Source organism: Podarcis muralis, chromosome 11, assembly GCF_964188315.1.
Source record: "Podarcis muralis chromosome 11, rPodMur119.hap1.1, whole genome shotgun sequence".
In the NCBI taxonomy this organism is placed as follows: domain Eukaryota; kingdom Metazoa; phylum Chordata; class Lepidosauria; order Squamata; family Lacertidae; genus Podarcis; species Podarcis muralis.
In genome coordinates, this window is record NC_135665.1 from 7621045 (window position 1) to 7634045 (window position 13001).

The following is a 13001-nucleotide window of genomic DNA, read 5'->3' on the forward strand; positions in this document are numbered from 1 at the left end:
ACACTTAAAGAACCTCTTAATGAGGGTGAAAGAAGAGAGCGCAAAATATGGTCTGAAGCTCAACATCAAAAAAATGAAGATCATGGCCACTGGTCCCATCACCTTCTGGCAAATAGAAGAGGAAGAAATGGAGGCAGTGAGAGATTTTACTTTCTTGGGCTCCATGATCACTGCAGATGGTGACAGCAGTCACAAAATTAAAAGATGCCTGCTTCTTGGGATAAAAGTGATGACAAACCTAGACAGCATCTTTAAAAGCAGGAACATCACCTTGCCAACAAAGGTCCGTATAGTTCAAGCTCTGGTTTTCCCAGTAGTGAGGTATGGAAGTGAGAGCTGGACCATCAAGAAGGCTGATCGCCGAAGAATGGATGCTTTTGAATTATGGTGCTGGAGGAGACTCTTGAGAGTCCCATGGACTGCAAGATGATCAAACCTCTCCATTCTGAAGGAAATCAGCCCTGAGTGCTCACTGGAAGGACAGATCCTGAAGCTGAGGCTCCAATACTTTGGCCACCTCATAAAAAGAGAAGACTCCCTGGAAAAGACCCTGATGTTGGGAAAGATGGAGGGCACAAGGAGAAGGGGACGACAGAGGACGAGATGGTGGGACAGTGTTCTTGAAGTTACCAATATGAGTCTGACCAAACTGCGGGAGGCAGCAGAAGACAGGAGTGCCTGGCATGCTCTAGAAATTCAAACTGTGCAAGAAACTTAAGTCATACCGACCCACTATTATACCATAAATTAGTTTTTAAAATAAAAATAGTACCTCTAAAGTTGATAGAATAACTTCTATTCCAGTTGAACCTTTTGCAGTCATTTCCTTCCTGATTTTTTCTGAAAGTTAAATACATGTGAGCACTTGATAAACCAGGAAATTAATTTCAAATGTGGGCAACCAGATAGTAGCTGCTGAAAAGCATAAAGTTCAATAGTAAAAAATGTTTTTAATCCCCAATGGTGATTACTTTAATTAATAAATAACAATCTACATTGCAAAAATACCAGATGCTTGAAATTATTCCTTTTAACAATGTGGGTTAAAGCCTCAGCACCTAGGACTTGCCGATCGAAAGGTCGGCGGTTCGAATCCCCGCGGCGGGGTGCGCTCCTGTCGCTCGGTCCTAGCGCCTGCCAACCTAGCAGTTCGAAAGCACCCCCGGGTGCAAGTAGATAAATAGGGACCGCTTACTAGCGGGAAGGTAAACGGCGTTCTGTGTGCTGCGCTGGCTCGCCAGATGCAGCTTGTCACGCTGGCCACGTGACCCGGAAGTGTCTGTGGACAGCGCTGGCTCCCGGCCTATAGAGTGAGATGGGCGCACAACCCTAGAGTCTGTCAAGACTGGTCCGTATGGGCAGGGGTACCTTAACAATGTAATAATTCCTACCTATCTGCATCAACAGAAATTAAAGTAAAAGAAGACTAATATTAGGAATGAACCTCATTATAAAAAGGGAACTTTTTAAATACTGAGAACTCAGCAAGACTGGTAAAGAAAAAGCAATCGTTATACATGTGATATAACATTGTGCCACCAGATGGCGATGTGGAGTCCCATTTTTCTCTACTCGTTTTCCCAGTTTAAATTTACAACGTTTTAAACTGAAACGCTTCTTTGATGTGTCTACATCCAGCCTGAGCTAAGTGACTACATCTTCTAAGCAGGAAAAAAAAGTGTTCTGTTCTATGTATGCAAGCATACTGACTACAATTTACAATCAGAACATAACTCTGTACCATGACATATGGGATGACATACGTATATTATATACAGAATATTTTCAAGAGTAAAGTGCATATAAATTTAAAGGCTGATTTCAATGTACAAATATTTACCTTGACTCTGAGCCAGGTGGAGAATTTTTGATGTAACATATCTGGTAGTGTCCGCTTCCACCAAACATTCTGTGTTGATTTTTTCCAGTTGCGACAGCAAACTCAGAATCCGAGAATTGTTTGTTAGACTGGAGCAAATAAAATTTTATTATTATTATTATTATTATTATTATTATTATTATTATTATTATTATTTGATACTGTCACTTTTAATATGACAGGCATTTTTCAGAGTGGCATTTTAGGAATGCTTAACATTAGGGTGATGATCCAAAAATTAATAATTAGTTAATTACTCTCAGGTAAGAATGTAGCCTTGGTCTTCGTTTAAGGTTGACACTGTGGAAAAACAGGGTCCTTGTGCCTTTAAGGGCTGTATGAGAAGCAGAAATTGAACAAGTTAAGCCCGTTCACAATCAGGGCCTGAAGCCAACTTCTACTGATAACCATGATGTTGTTGGGACAGGGGAGTAGCAATTACTGTACTCTCTAATTTTCTGTTATGCCATGCCACCCTATCACAGCCATTTGGTGTTATGCTACACCCACTTGGCAGCCAATTTTTGACTGGCACCCACAACACCCTCTCAAAATTTGTGATGCATCTATTGGTCCAAAAAAGTTGGGTGACCCATGCTTTAAAGGTTCCAGTTATCCATTGTGACGTCACACTCTTAGCCAGGGCTACCATCCTAGAATCCATTACACCCAGAATTTCTGATGGGAAAACAGGAGAGAAAAATCCTCCCTTTTGCCTTTTGACATTGCTGCTGCTTTCGAAAAGCAGGGGAGGGAGTGCTAGTGATGGCATGAAACTTCATCTTCTAAGAATTCCTGAAAGCTCTGGAGAGGAAGGGTAGACATTTGAAGACTTGTTTCCGGTCTGGATTCAGGTCCTATTAACACCTTGGTTTCTATTCCAAGCCAGCTTCAGACTGACTTTCACACCATCTCTAGTTGAGACAACAAGAATTTCCCATCTTGGCAGAATTTCAGTTCTGATTAGTATCAAAAGGTCCATTGATTAATCCATTATGTAGCCTTAACATAGCCCAAGAGAAGAAATATAAACTGCAAAAAAGTGGAAGTTTATTCAAATAAATTTTAGCTTTATCAGGCAGCCCAGTGATCTACATTGGCTTCCACACTGAGCTGCGGGAATGTGATTAAGCAATGTTTTTCATTCTATAATACATTTAATTAAGAATATTTATAACGTAAAATGTTTTCATTTTAAAGGAAAGTAGTTCTACTCTCTGTCATGGATCCAGAGGCAGCTGTCTTTTGAAACTCTCAAACTAAAATAGGCCAACTGGATTTCACGTCAGGGGCAGACTCAAGTATCTGATGCTAACGATATCACTTAACATCTTGCTTTACCTGGCATGAAATCCAGGAGGTGAGGATACCTCTGTGTTCACCTCTTCCTCTCACCCCAGTTCAGGACAAAATTCATTTTGCCTTGTCAGGCTAGGCATATGTCTCTGTGTCTTTAACAGCAGCCTTTAAGGCAGGGGTGGCTCACATGGTTCCCCCTCCCAGTTCTTGCTGACTCCCAACTCTCACCAGCCCTAGCCAATATTCACTCCTTGGGAATGAGTGAATATAGAGGACCACAGGCTTCCCATCCTTGCTTTAAAGCAAGAAGAGACACAAAATCATCCATGGAGACAGGGCTGCACTGGACTAGTTACAAATAGCACTTTTGGTTGGTTGGTTGGTTGGTTTGAAAGAACTGTTGATTTTGCATAGATTGAGATAATCATTGAAATGTTCACAGATCAGGGTGGTATTTTTAAGCAATTGAGTTAGTATGAGGTTGTCATGAATTCTAGAACTATCATCTGAAAACAGAGTATTTTATTTACTGGAATGCTCAAATGGCAATACTCCTAGCAAGTCCACTGAGTCATCATCGGGGCTCAGAATGGTCATGGATCTCTTACACGCTTTTACACACACACCTCAACTTACCTCTAAGCATCTACAGTGTAACACAATCTTTAAGCCATTAATGGCATCCAAAATGTGACTCCACTGGTAGAAGTACAAACATTATTTTTGGAGTGATATCATTATGTAACTTTCCTTTGCCATTGCCTTTCTAGAGTGACAAAATGCTCCTGTTGCATTTAACTGGCACCATAAGCCATTCTGCTTGTCAGCTTACCATACAGCTAGCTTATACAGCAAGTGACAATTTGTTATACACGTTACAATGAAATATGGTTAGCTGCAATAAAACTAAAAGTATATGGCACTAGTTTAATAAATACTGCCACTGCTGGTTTACCAAAGATATGATAAATTACTATTCTTCGCTCAGCAGCTTGAAAACAGTTCAACTGCAGTTAGAAAATGATTCTGTATTTACCACCAAGTTGCTCTAAGACAGAGATCGCCAATGCCGTGCCTTCCAGATGTTGTTGGACTCCAACTCTCGCCAGACCCAGCAAGAGTTGCCAATGGCCAGGGATAGAGGGAGTCAGAGCCCACCAACATCTGGAGGGTACTGTGCTGGCTATTCCTGCTGACATATGACTGTATATGCCCCAGGAACTTGGTGGAGGTTGGGGTATAAACAAGCTTCATCTAAAATTCACAAAACTATTCTAGTAAGAGGCAGCCACAAACAGAGGTACCTCCGGTTACAAATGGGATCTGTTTTGGAGGCCCAGCTGTATCCCGAAAATTTCGTAACCGAAGGACTGTTTCTGCGCACACACAAGTGGCAAACCCACTTCCGGGTTTCCTGCATAACCTGGAGGTTACGCAACATGAGGTACCACTGTACTCCTGCATAGATACTGCAGTAAAACATGCAGCAACACAGATACTGATACACGGGCACACATTCAAATAACCAAGAGTCAGTGTAGCAGGTAAAAGCTATCTCAAGGTTCCAAGCTCTATTACATTATGTCAAAACTGGCAACTTTGCACAACTGGCATAATCCTGATTACAAAATTGTATGTGCCACTTGCACAATTAAAGCTGCCCACCAATTTGGTAGGATGACATCCATATAAACATAGATGTGTTTTTGGGGGGGGAAACCCTCAAACTATATATAAACACACATTATTATTATTATTATTATTATTATTATTATTATTATTATTATCATCATCATTATTATTATTAATCTGAGAGTGGAGTTGAGGTGGTTTAAACAGGCAAACTATTCTGAAAACGGGGTGCAGCTTTGTACATTTATAGCCAAAATATTTTAAAAGTTTAGAGGAAGTAACATTCTTTCTTATTACATCTTTCAGAAAGATTAATCTCTTCCATGTGATATATGGAAGTTTGTTTTAGGACCAACAACTAATAGTATAAGAAATAGGAACTTTCTAGAGATTTACTTTTAGGATACTTAGAGCACCAGCAAAACTTAAGTAACTGGAAACAGATACCCTGTTAGGACTAGTCTTAAAATAAATTGTTATGGAGATCCCAACTACTCTCAAGGCTGATATGAAAATAAACTGAGCAGCTGGAAGCAAAAATAGATGTTAAGTAAATAGTAAGTATAAATAAACATTAAATAAATAGTAAGAATGTTTCCCTTAGCATTATCATCATTCCACAGGCTTTTCCACTCACCGGGGATTAGTTCCTACAGGCCAAGGATGAGAGGAGTTGTCGGATCCTACCCACTTCCCAAGTGGTCTAAACATCCGGACTCTGATATGGATCCGAGTGCCGCGCCTCATGTTTGCATTATTTCCTCTAATATTGCCTTTGACCAAGCTACAAACTAAGTGCAACCTACAGCTTAACCATTTCTTACATAGTGACCTTATTCTAGAGCCCAACCCAGACACAATTGCATCGTAGGAAGTTACCATGGAAACCATTTTGTGTCATAAGGCTACAATTCCTCTAAGTTTACAGAGTCCCAGAGAGTTTTATTGGATTCAATCAAATGATTCTGGAATAAGCATAAGAAATGTTTAAATTTATTTGCAAACAGGTTTCCTTAAAAAAATATATGGGGTGAAGAATGGCCCCACAAAGTACTACTTCCAAAATAACTGGCACTTCATTGGACGGCGTATTATATAAGTTCTATGTAGAGCAGTTCAGATTATTTTAAGCACATGTATCCAATACGCCATGTGCTCAGTCCCACTGGCATAATGTAAGCCCCGCTTACATTCTTACATATGGCTTGATCAGGCCAACATTTGGTCCAGCACCCTGTTCTCATAGCGGCCAATCAGACACAAGTAGGACCTGAGTACCAGAGCACTCTCCTTCTAACAGCTGGCTAGTAGCTTTCGTTTCCTCTCGTCCCACTGCACACCTGAACCATCTGGAGCTGATTTTGAGGGTGTGCAGGGAGCTTGAGCAGACAGAAGAGGAAGTTCCATTGCACACACAGAAGTCTATTATGCCAGCAGAGGTGCATCCATTTCCATTGCGTTTATTATATACAAGTGAAATCACGACTAACTGCAACTTCTAAGCATATGTTCACTACTAACACAAACCAGTGATAAACTCAACAGTGATAAGCCCACATGCAAGATCATAGTAACTGTCAGTTTACAGGACGCCATCACTAATTTCTAACCAGAAGTGTAGTATGTAAAGCAGCAGGGAAAGGAAGGACATGAAAAGAGCAGCCGTCTGCTCATGCAACCCTTGGATCTGATCCAGTCTCCCAGTTCACACATCATGGTGAACACTAGTTGCTGGTTTATCGCAAGGGTTGAGGTGGTTCCCACTGTGATCCCTTTAGTGAGTCTGCAACCATTGATGGACTGTATCATAATCCCTATTTTAGCATTTCCTCCAAACCAAGGATCATGGTTTGTTTTGCTCAAACGAAAAACAATGGGTTATCGTAAAATTACGTAGATAGCATATAAATACTTGTATAATTAATTAAAATATCAAAGTGATAATTATATGTACACAATAAAAACTAAATAAAATTTATAATTACAGGTCACCAATGATTACGGACGCGGGTGGCGCTGTGGGTAAAAGCCTCAGCGCCTAGGGCTTGCCGATCGAAAGGTCGGCGGATCGAATCCCCGCGGCGGGGTGCGCTCCCGTTGCTCGGTCCCAGCACCTGCCAACCTAGCAGTTCGAAAGCACCTCCGAGTGCAAGTAGATAAATAGGGACCGCTTACCAGCGGGAAGGTAAACGGCGTTTCCGTGTGCGGCTCTGGCTCGCCAGAGCAGCAATGTCACGCTGGCCACGTGACCCGGAAGTGTCTCCGGACAGCGCTGGCCCCCGGCCTCTTGAGTGAGATGGGCGCACAACCCTAGAGTCTGGCAAGACTGGCCCATACGGGCAGGGGTACCTTTACCTTTAATGATTACGGAAAATCTTTTTCTTAATCATTTGCATAAGCCTGATGGCTTTGTGTTCATTTACAAGCTATCTTCAAGGAAGACAAACCCAACTGCTGGGGGAAAAACCCCTGCAAGTAAGATTAAACAACCTCTGCATCTCCCCCCAATCCCCTTACCTTTTTTCTGATGCCATTTTTATTTTATTCATCATGTAAAGTTCTTCATATCAATCTGGAAAGCTTAGTTCTTCCACAGCAACATCTCTAATGATTGGCAAAAATGGAAAAAGAAGAAGAGTGTGTAAGTATACTCAAATTCTAGTGTGAGAAACAGGATAAATGTTTGAGAAAACACAGCAGAAATAACACCATCTGCAGAAACCAAGATAGCCAGCAAATACAGCCTTATAAGGGCCTGGGAACAAAAATGTCAGGAAAAAATGTTGCTGTAGCCATTAGTTAAGCAAAAAACAAAGGTGTCTGCTAAAGAGGGTGTAGCAGTGACAAAGATGGCAGAGGCTGTGGAAAAAGACATGGATAAGCAATCAGTGGAAAATATTGCTGGGGAGAGTAATAGGAGACTATTGTACCTCTTGGCAATAGGGAGGTTTTGCCATGCTGAAGTTTTTCACTCATTTCTGGCTCAAAATAGTAAAATAAAAAAACTGCAGCTCTATACAAAATCCTGAGGAAAATTAGTACTTTCCATTTGGGAAATGCCACATGTAATATTTTCTGACCAGCCCTCATAGAAGCCACTTGATATTAACATTACCCAATCAAAACAAGGTATTAGCAATTATATATAAGAAGCTATTCATAACGAAAGGTTTTTTCAAATTCTAGTCGCTGTTCTCAGCTAAACAAATCCATTTTTTTATTACTGAATGCATACCTGCTTTAAAAGGAAAATGTTTCACAGAATACTGAATTTTCCATCTTTGTGAGCAGCTTCTTTTTTTGTTAATAGATGCTAGTATGTTCTCAACTATATTACTAAGTTAAAATCAAAATAATTTACTTTGCTGGAATAATATGCTTTGCTTCATAATCACCCCTGTAATTTCTGTTCACCAAAGATTTACCTATAATGGGGGTCTCTAAACTGTCATCATTCTTTAAATGATTTCATAACGAACACCAAGTTGTCATTTGCTTGCATTTACTATTACTGGAAAATCAAGATTTTCATAACAAATTGGAACTAAGAAGGTGCCATCCATGTGTTCCAGCTAACCTTTTTAATGGATAAGCCCCCCTTTTTACTGGAGAAACATTACTTCAAAGGTTGTGCATCAGGGAGTTGTTATCAGTTACTCATCTCATTTAGTCCTCAGTTCTACTCCAAAAAGTTCTTAGCTTACTTAAATCAGCAAAACTGGAGTTTATAAACTAAAGACAAAATCCACAAAAATATTATGTTGTACTGACATAACACAATCCTTCCTCTAGGCAGCCAAGGCCTGGGGAGTTTCAGAAATGCATGGGAACCAGATATTGTGCAATCTGCATGCTCTGCATCTACTGGCTAAAAACCCCATTCTTTTGCAGGAGGAACTCTCCCAGGTCCTGCAGAGAATGTCCCTTATTTACTCTGCTTCTTGATCCTCACAGTCAGACAAATCGCTCTGAAAAGCAACCCAGTGCCCTCCGAGGATCATATCCTGGCCAAAAACAAACAGTCTGTGTGTTCCTATGCCCTGTAAAGCACTGCCCCATACGAAAGATTCATGACAGGGAAGTCAGTTGATATCAGACATTGCCTGACTCAGATGTATGGTTTCTTGAAAAATAAATGAGCTGTGAACTCAAATGTTTCCTCTTTCCTCACACTTGGCTTGAGAGGAAACTTCCTGGTTTATTAAACCACATGTTTGCCATGACAACCAAGCACAGAAAATGTGGTTTAACCAACCAGGAAGTTTCCTTTGCAGTCAGATAGGCAGGGGGAGGAAGAAGTGCTTAAGCTCCAAAGGTTGTATTGTGGTGTGTTTTTCTTTTGTTGTATGTGTTTTGTTGTGTCATTTTGAGATAAATGTGGGAAATCAATAAAAAAAAAGGGGGGGGGACCAAAGGCTGCTGGCTAAGAAATGCTAGATCCCTACATGGCACTGTTTGGTAACATCTTTGGCCAGCCACCCTTTCCAGCTATATTTTGATTTTGGCTGTTGTATTATAAAACCAGTTCATGCTCCATATATATCAACCACTGTTTTGCCTTTCATAGTATCAAATACCTAAAAGTGCATTTCACTTTTATTTTATTTTCTTTTTCATTAAAGATTTTCTTGATTTGCAAAAGTATGTGCAGTGTCTCTCTCTCGTATTTCCCCCCCCCCCCCATGTAATATTTTTACAAATCAGTTTCATTTGTTGAGACATTAGGAAGAAAAGGTGGAAAGAAGTGGAGGGGTGGGGAGATGGGTGGGGTCGGGTGGCGATGTTTCTATTTTACTTAATATATGTAGGGTTTGGTGTCAGCGTTGCTTGTGCAGGTTCTCTGCTGTTCACTTGTGTTCCTTTGGTGGTGAGAGAGGTGGGGTTGGCCTAGGGTGTGGTTGTTCATTTGTGGTTGGCTGTGGTGGACTTTGTTTTCATGAGCATTTCACTTTTCTAAATCATAAACTTCATTAAGACCCTTCCCAAAATAAACCAACTGTTTTTTGAATGTATTGTATTGACACTTCCACATAGGATGAATAAAATTTTTAAAACTGAAGGTGAAAACTGGAGATACAACACTCACCTGAATTTACTACAAAGTAAAACTTTAAAATACAAAAACACCCACGCAACAGATATAATCAAAATTCTGCAGTATAGCTAATATACAGAAAAATACTACAAAACAATTAAGCAGTTCCCACATTCAATCCCCAGCATCTCAGAGTAGATCTGGGAAATAACCTTGTCTGAAATCCTGGACAGTCACTATCAGTCAGTGTAGACAATACTTAGCTATATATGAACCAATAGTTTGATTAGATATAAACCAACTTCCTTTGCCTTAGAAAACTCAACAAACTTGCTGTACTAAATGGGACACAGCTGTGGGCAGTCTGAGAAAGCACCATCCACCTTGGGCCTGCCCAGAAAAAGCAAGTCTCAAGTGAGGCACTGGGGTGATGTCTGACTAGATACCTTCCTGGAGACCTTTACATAGATCAAGAACCGTTATCTCAGACAGACACATCCATATACTAGGGTGGAGTGAGCAAGCTGTCTTAGTGATAACCAAATGAAGCACAGTAAGACTCTCAGTTGTGGTTGCCCTGTAACTTTTTGAAAGATCTGCAGCTGACATGTAAAAAACACTATTAGGGAAATTCAGAATAATGAAGAAAAACAAGGTGGTGTAATATCTCAGAGAACACAGTCCATATGAAAAGGTAACCATCTCTCTAGTTGATTTTGATAGAATAATTTTTAAAATGCTGAACAAATACATTTTGGCTACGGCGAGTTGATGGAAACTAAAATAATCAGAATTCCATAATCAGTTCATTTCAATGCTTGTAAAATTAAACCCGTAACTACAGATGAACAAAACTGCCTATTGCAAACTGCAGACTTGACGCTTTCCCTCTGTTGGGACAAGGGGATGGGCTTAGCCAAGAGCTTAAGAGCTTTGTTAGCAATGCAAACCGTCTTGGGTGGTTGCCAACAAGTGATGCTAAAGGGCATCGGCCTAGTTTGTTGGTGTCCTTTTGCAGTGCTTCCAAATCCCAAACGCTCGCAGTAAGAAATAATGAAGGAGGTAAGAGGAAGCTTCATTTTTTTTCTTCCTACTCCTCAAAATTACTTTGTGGTAAAAAACGTGGAAGGCCATTTCCCCATGTTTCCCCCATTCAAAACACAGTGGGCCCAAGAAACCACATTTTTTGGTGTACCTTGGACCTACGGTAGTTTTGTCTTGGTGCTGTTCCTCTCCTACACAAGCAATGAGCTGCACAGGAGGCCCATGTGATCTGACAGATGGACTGCACTGCTTTGACTTTACTATGAGCTGTATCTAACAATGTTCTTCCATTCATAGAAGGCTCTTGGGTCCAGCAGAGGCTTCCATGAACACCAAACTCTGTTCCAGATAGTTGTTGACGGGCCCTTTGGGAAAAGTATAGATGGTGCTACATCAGACTGCAGTAGAAAAGGGAAATTATTAGAAATCTCGTTCCTCTCCCTTCAGTTCAGGGAAATCTCCAATGGATAGAAGTGGCTTATGTGAACAGCAACTTTATGAGTTTAACCATTTTAATAGTATCTGACCTAATTTTAGTTGCACTTGCAATGTAATTTCAAGACTGGCAAAATAAAATACAAGCAAGCAGTGAGTTATTGTTTATAAATACTTTAGAGAACATTAATCAATTCCACTTTAAACATTTTACATTGCAGTTTTACTACATAAATTCATTTTGAAAGTGTGTGCTGAAATCCAAACTTGTTATGAGAAAGTTTTGAAGGTCACACAAATATGGCTTATAGTTGCTCAAAGACAGCATCAATCTTCCAAATCAATCTTCCAAAGTCACTCAGGTTTGTAACTGCTCAAAATGCAGACCTTCAGCCACACTGAATCTCTGTGCAAACCATGGGCTTCCTGGATCTTTGAGTCACTCCACCCCATATCATTTAATTAGTCATTTTTCCAAGAAGCTCAAATCTTGAACTCAACACTATTATGGGTAAAATGATTACGACAACCAATCTTATTATTCTGTCTTAAACAGTCTGGTCCACAGTACCTCAGAAGTGCCTTCTCCCATACGAGCACGAAGATCAGGAACCCCCAAACTCGGCCCTCCAGATGTTTTGGGACTACAACTCCCATCATCCCTGACCACTGGTCCTATTATCTAGGGATGATGGGAATTGTAGTCCCAAAATATCTAGAGGGCCGAGTTTGGGGGTGCCTGACTAAGTTCTCCAGCTGAAGCCCAGAAGGGCAGGCATTGATTCAAAGTGAAACTTTTCCAACAGTGGCACCTCATTTGTAGAAATTCTCAACTGCGAAACCTACTGGGCTAGATCATGAAGGCCTTATGAACCATCCTGTTTCAGGAGGCCTTTGGAAAATAGCGTGATGAGACCTGGCTTCTCCTCTCGCTGTATATCAGGGGCTTGATTGATTCATAGAGAAGGCAAAATCTGCAAGCAGAGGTTTCTCCTATGGCTCACTAGAGCCACTTTTGTCTCCTCCCTTGCCTAGGCACACACAGAGAGATAATGGCCAGCTACACTAGGGGACTCCTGCCAACCTAGCAGTTCGAAAGCACGTCAAACTGCAAGTAGATAAATAGGTACCACTCCGGCGGGAAGGTAAACAGCATTTCCGTGCGCTGCTCTGGTTTGCCAGAAGCGGCTTAGTCATGCTGGGCACATGACCCGGAAGCTGTACACCGGCTCCCTTGGCCAATTAAGTGAGATGAGCACTGCAACCCCAGAGTCGGTCACGACTGGACCTAATGGTCAGGGGTCCCTTTACCTATTTACACTAGGGCACGGGTGTCAAACACAAGGCCCGTGGGCCGAATCTGGCCCGCCAGACCTCGTCATGTGGCCTGTGTAGCCGCCGCCGGCCGCCAGCCTTCACCTTTTATTCTCGCTTTTTTTTTTTGACACAAGAAAGCAGCCTCTTCAGCGCATGCGCGGCAGCCTACAAGCCAGAGAACGTCTGTCCTCTAGCGGCGCTGGCCGTTCTACACAGGAAACCTCCACTTTACATGCATTCAGGAAACCTCCACTTTGAGGGTGACCAAACCACGGCCCTTTGAAGGTGACCAAACTGCTGATGCGGCCCCCAATGAATTTGAGTTTGACACCCCTGCAGTCAGGGAATGAAAAGCTTGTA

General features: G+C 41.3%; 1 protein-coding gene across 4 annotated transcripts in view; it reads right to left on the minus strand.

The window, feature by feature from the left end:
• Positions 1–13001, minus strand: part of AGTPBP1 (ATP/GTP binding carboxypeptidase 1) — a 60098-nt gene that overhangs the window by 39300 nt on the left and 7797 nt on the right. For all 4 annotated transcript variants that reach the window (XR_013394605.1, XM_028748891.2, XM_028748888.2 and 1 more), the window contains exons 2-4: positions 7328–7414; positions 1841–1968; positions 773–840 (exon numbers count right to left, since the gene is read on the minus strand). Coding sequence is in view for 3 of the 4 variants with exons in the window: in XM_028748891.2 (XP_028604724.2) it covers positions 773–840; positions 1841–1968; positions 7328–7362 (231 nt within the window). In the remaining variant the exon portion in view is untranslated. The remainder of the gene's footprint in view (positions 1–772; positions 841–1840; positions 1969–7327; positions 7415–13001) is intronic.